Below are 6,201 nucleotides of genomic sequence, written 5' to 3' on the forward strand. Positions count from 1 at the left end.
GCATCCCAGTCTAGCTGGGCCTGGGGCTGTCATTGTTTCCAGCAGTGAAAAAGAAGAGTACAGTGGCTTGGGGCATATATATGTGTGTATGTTTTTGCTGTCCCTTCCTAAAAACCAGTAGCTATGTTTGGTTTAGGACAGGAGAGGGTTAGGTGAGGTGGAGAGATTCAGTAGAGAAAAAGAAGGATGGAAATAGACATAAAGAAGATCTGGAAATTGTATAGAATGAAACTGTATGGGCAGGTGAAAAGGATGAAGGGCTACAGGAAAGAGAGGTGAGAAACTCCTGTGTTTATGATAATGGAGAAGATGAAGAGCAAAAACTAAGAGAAGAAGACAGAGAAGGAAAGCCAGTCCAGGAAAAATATCTGCCTGAAGAAAACATGAAAAAGGTTTGACCTAGGGTGACTCAGAGCTTCTTAAGTGACAAGACTTACCACTATTCTTTAAAAAAGGCATTCTCTGCCGAATAAAGTGTAATGTATAACATGATCAAATTGTTTAGGTGTGAGAAAAACACACATCACAAGATTCCACACAGGCTCATAATTTGATTTCCTAATGAAATTAGGGAAGCAAAGAACATAGTCAGGGGACCTACTTCTGCTTCAAATACTTCACATGGGAGAAGTTTTCTTAGACATGAAGAAGAAAATGATGTATGACCCAGTAATATTTTTTAGCATTTGAAATTAATTGTAAAGTTCTGCAATCTTTCTGAGAATCTCTTAAAAAGTATAATTATTGATATGTTATTGTTGTTTGGTTTGTTTTTTCCCCCCCTTCGTATTTCATATTCAGTGTGTAACATTTGAAAATAGGATGCAGAAAAAATGTGCATAAGGAATGGAGATTTTTCTTTATGTAGGAGTGGTGAAAAATTATTAAGACTGTATAAGCTTATTTTGTGATGTTGCAGCAAGGTATTATAACTCAGCATTTGACAAATTTTAGTTTAATAAACTGCTTGGTAGTTGATCAGTCTTTCTGATGTTACCTTAATAATAAAAATTAACATTATAGCAACTATGTTGCTCTTAAATATGGTAAATATTGCCTGGTGGTACACAGACCTTTTGAAATCCCATCTGGGATGTTAGGTGGTATTCTTGCTCAGAGCCAAGTGCTGAAAAAATGTTTCTATTCCTTTCCACTGTCATTCACCCACTCCTATTTAAATCATTAATCACTGCACGTAAATAGCCTTTAAAAAAGCAGGAACTATTAAAACCAGATATAAACTACAAAAAACAGGATGGGAAAAGTGTTGTATTGCCATCAGACTTGTGGGGATAGGACCATATAAAATTAATCTTGCTTTGATAAACTTGTAATATTATATTTATGAAGTGTCAAGAACATTACTATGAGAAACAATCATAGCTCAAATATTCTAGGGTATGTTCAGTTCTCTGTGATGTAGTGACAACATTTGGTGTACCTACCTGACTAGGAAATTAATAGTAGCTACAATCCTGCCTATGGCCGTAAGCTCTATTCTGTTTTGTGGTATGATTTATTTCATGTTACCACTTACAGGCTTAATAAATTTGAGGCTCTTGTGGTAGAATGTAGCAAATGTCGAAATCATAAGAAATAGAAAAATACTGTTCTTCACCTTTGCGGATCAAGGACTTGAGCACAGACTATAAATGATTTATCCATGATGTCACAGAAGTTCTCTTGTAGAATTCCAGTACCTGAAGGGGGCCTACAAGAAAGCTGGGAAGAGGCTTTTCACCAGAGGACAGTGATAAGGCAAGGGATAACGGTTTTAAATTGAAAGAGGTTAGATTTAGGTTAGATATCAGGAAGAAATTCTTCACCATTAGGCTAGTAAGACACTGGAATAGGGGGGTTGTGGAAGCCTCGTCCCTGGTGGTGTTCAAGGCCAGGTTGGATGAACCTTTGTGCAGCCTAGTCTAGTGTGAGGTGTTCTTGCTCATAGCAGGGGGGTTGGAACCTGATGTTCTTTAAGGTCCCTTCCAACCTTAACCATCCTGTGATTCAATTATTCTGTGACATACTATGAGATAACTAATATCACATCATACAATATTTGACCTGATGCTGTCAAAAATCAGGAAAAGAGATGGGCAGCCATCAAGATTTAGTTATTATTTTGCTGCCTATCAAGAAATAGCTGGCAACAAATAATCAATGTCACAAAAAATTTATAACTAGACTTCTTTCTCACAACATTGCTCAAATGCTACTAAGAAGTGGCTCGTGCCTTGGGGTCTGAGGTAATTCAATGCGATATTTCCTGCTGTGGCTGTTTTGGAGTGTTGGGGTGTAACATTTTCTAGAAAATGGGATGGTTACCTTTCCAATCCATCACTCCTTCCCATTCTTGCACATATGTGTGGCATTGCTGTTCATTGAGCTTCAGGGTCAGCAGATTGATGGAACTAATTCACATGAAAGAAAAAACAAAAAAGGTGATTTTTCTTCTTTTCCTGGAGAGTTCAGTTCTCTACTCATGTTCATCTGTGCATGGCTGCTCAGTTTGCTGTGCCAGCAGGAGCTCACAGTGGGTAAGAGATATTAATGGCTGAAACAAGGAAACATTGAAAGCTGCTTACCCAGCCTGCAGAATCACATGTAATGCTCTATTTGGGTTTTGCTATAATGTAACCATGCATTTATTGACTGACTAAAATATGCTTTCTCATAATATTCATACCACAGGTCAGTTGCTCCGTCTGAAAATGTTTCGAGAGGACCATGGGTCTTGGATGACTATGTTCTTCAGTACCATCCTCTTCCTCTTCATTTTTTCTCACATTTATAATCTGTTCCTCATTATGGCAGGAAATATGAGGTAGGTTACTGAGTTTATTTTTGTCTCTTCTGCTCTAGAATATATTCTACTGGAAATTTTTCTTATTATGCTGCTTTACAGTGCACAAGACCTTACCAAAATCTAAATATACTAGTATTCACTATCTTTTTTAATTCCTCAGTTTTCTGAATTTAGCTAGAGTAATAATTTAATTGGTTACTTGGCCAAGAGGATTAAAGTATTAGTTAGAAAAAGTGGGGTCCTAGACTAATGATAGCAACTATTACAACAGGGCACTACTGAAAATTGTATCTATATATACAGTGAGTGGGAAATCTCCCACTCAAAACACAAGCATATATGTAGTGATATTTTGGTTATGCACAATAATAACTGATGACCCAGTTAAAAAAAATATATTCTTAAACATTTTTTTTCTTTCCATAAGGTGCTAAAATAGGGCAAAGTTGTGGTTAGCTAAGGGATGAACTTTTTGTTATATCTGGATTTGTTTCAAAGGGAGCTTTTAATATTAATTTTCTAGCCTAAGATGACTTGCTTTCTCCTATTATCTCAAAATGAATACCTCTTTCGTGTCTGGATTTTCCTGAGAAAACCTACATTATTAGTAATGTAATATATACAGAATGAGTTACTTGAAGAAAAAACCCACAGTCATGTTGTTTTGGAAAGGCAAGATAGCATCTGAGCAGTTTCTAGCAAGGATAAGAAACCAAATATATATGAGTTGAAGAACAGTGCAAATAATTGAGTTACTTGTTCTTAGTGAGTATCAGAGCCATACCAACAGAGTGTGATGAAGAGTTATTTAATGGGCCCTGGTGCAGTGTGATACAGACTTGTGTGTGTCAACAAAAATATGCAGTGTATAAAGTCCTGTTAACAATGTGACATAAGCCAATAGGTAAGGAGGAAGCAGACTGCACCTCATTGAATGAACAGGCTAGTCATGAGATCATGACGTGAAGATTAAATGTATTGATTTGGGCAAGGCTGGTAAAGTAGCAGAATCACCAAGTGTTTTAGGAAATGATCACAGTAATGATGTGGTAAATATGAATAGGCGTCCAATAAGAGGCAGAATACTCAATCCTGAAATAAGGAGGGTAGGAGAGTTGTAGGTTTCTGGCTTTCCTATTTACTTAGTCATACTGGTATTGGTATTATGTTAAGGTTTATATTTGGTATTTCTAATGCTTCATAAACCATGACTAGCTGTTAGACAAATCATTAACGATTTGGAAAGCTTGAATCATGTCTGGAATCAGAGTTAACTTGTCCTTGTCAACACTCCTTCTCCCCATATCTGTTACAGGCTTCCATTAGCTGCACTGAAGAGATTGCATGACAATCAGCATCCACATTAATGGAAATAGGCACAGCCTAGTACTAAAATACCTGGTGTCAGTCAATCTGCCCTCTTCCTTTCTGGGAGGTGAAGCCTCCCCTTTCCTGCAGTTTGTTCTCCAGCCCTACATTTGTTGCAGTCATTTTGGGAAGCTGGCCATGCCGTGCTTAAGGAATTACACTGCTTTTTTGAAGTGGACTGAAGGCTTGTTACGACAATTTTGGGTGTCCATTCCAGTAAAGAGGTAGAGAGCAAAGAGGGACAAACAGTTTCAATCTAAGACTGAACAATGTAAGCTGTCAGGCAGGCAGAGCCCTTGGATAAGTCCTCTCAAAGTCGAGGTTGAACAATGTGTAGTACTTTTGAAAAGAGGGTTTCAGCAACAAACATTATCAAAGCCAGCTACTTCATGTTGCACATAACATGGTGTTTCAGGGAGTGGATTGTGTTTTCCTGAGTAAATGTGATCCTTATGAAAGCTATTTGCTTGATGGTTTGTACTTCTGTGCAAAAGCACACCTCTGCCTGTGCCATTTGCCACAGTGCCCTACTGCAATGGCTGACACCAAAGAAATTGGCTTCGACAGCAAAAGTCAGAGTCTGCCTGCATCGAGGTTACAGTCTTTGTAGAGTCATGCTGACCTTTGTGCCTATGACTCCTATGAAACACAGCATCCAGAACACACATCTTTGCAATACAAGCCTTACAATTACTGTCTATGAGACTGAGTAAAAAACATTATTTTTTTTACGTGTTTTCTCCTTATCCTGTCTGATTCAACTTGCCCTTGTGTGCTGGCAGGAGAGTGTTTCTGACAAGTTCCTTTATATCAGATGTTTGGTCTTATCAGTGAAAACCCCTGTGTGGCTCATGAGTGGGAAAATCCTCCGTTTTGCATGTGCATGCCAGTGTCAGTGGTCACAGCAGAAGCAAATGCCCTCCTGAGGGCTTGAAAAACCTGTGCCAGGTGTGGTGTAAAGCTCTGTCATGCTACCATCTATAAGAAAGTATATTTTACAGTTGCCAAGATTAGGAGTTTCTTTAGAAGTGTTTTTAAAGACGCTGCACACGTGTCTTAGTGTGGCAAACCTAAAAAGTGTTAATGTATCCTTTAAAAAACCATAGCAGTAAGGACTGTGGTTTGCTGGGAAGAGCAGAAGCTGAACAAATTGCTTGTATTTGAAGAGTCCAGCGCAGAGCCACAAAGATGATTAAGGGAGTGGAACATCTCCCTTATGAGGAAAGGCTGAGGGAGTTGGGTCTCTAGCTTGGAGAAAACTGAGGTGTGACCTCATCAATGTGAAGGGTGAGTGTCAGGAGGACAGAGCCAGGCTTTTTTCAGTGATGACCAGTGATAGGACAAGGGGCAATGGGTGCAAACTGGAACATAGGAGGTTCCATATAAACATCAGAAAAAAAATCTTTACTGTGAGAGTGACAGAGCCCTGGAACAGGCTACCCAGAGAGGTTGTGGAGTCTCCTTTGCTGGAGACATTCAGAACCCACCTGGACAAGTCCCTGTGTGATCTAGGTGATCTTGCTCTGGCAGGGGGTTTGGACTACATGATCTTTCGAGGTCCCTTCCAACCCCTAAGATTCTGTGATTCTGTGATATATTATGGAACTGTTTGCTGGGTTACTATTTTGAACTGAATTTTTTTGTGACACATTGGAATGTATCTTTTAAAATTGTAGGTCCCTCTGATTTTGCCAATGACATTTCCTTTTAGAGATTTCACAGTTTATGGCACTGTGCATTAGGTCATTGCTCTTGTAGTCAGAGCTGAACATCTAGTGGGGAAACATGTCTGAGAAGTTGTCAGAGATGGGCCTGCAGCTATTATTTCTTACTGCTTCTCATCTCTGGAAACAGTAAACAGAAGCCCAGCTGGGCACAGGGCTCACATAAGGCTCAGCATGTATAACCATTTGCAGGCCTGTCAGGGTTGAAGCACAAGATTCAGAAACAAGGTGTTTGGTCTAGCTGGTCCTTCTCTGCAAGAAAGATGTGGAATAGAGAGAGTAAGTGTGAAAATGATCCAGAGA

The 6,201-nt window shown here is 39.1% G+C and overlaps 1 protein-coding gene across 1 annotated transcript in view; it reads left to right on the top strand.

Moving 5' to 3' along the window:
* TMEM117 (transmembrane protein 117) overlaps positions 1-6,201 on the top strand; it is a 198,031-nt gene that overhangs the window by 27,606 nt on the left and 164,224 nt on the right. The window contains exon 2 of the mRNA XM_010006285.1: positions 2,692-2,824. Coding sequence (XP_010004587.1) covers positions 2,692-2,824 — 133 coding nt within the window. The remainder of the gene's footprint in view (positions 1-2,691; positions 2,825-6,201) is intronic.

The sequence above is a fragment of the Chaetura pelagica genome, unplaced genomic scaffold (assembly GCF_000747805.2).
Source record: "Chaetura pelagica isolate M959 unplaced genomic scaffold, ChaPel_1.0 scaffold108, whole genome shotgun sequence".
NCBI lineage: Eukaryota > Metazoa > Chordata > Aves > Apodiformes > Apodidae > Chaetura > Chaetura pelagica.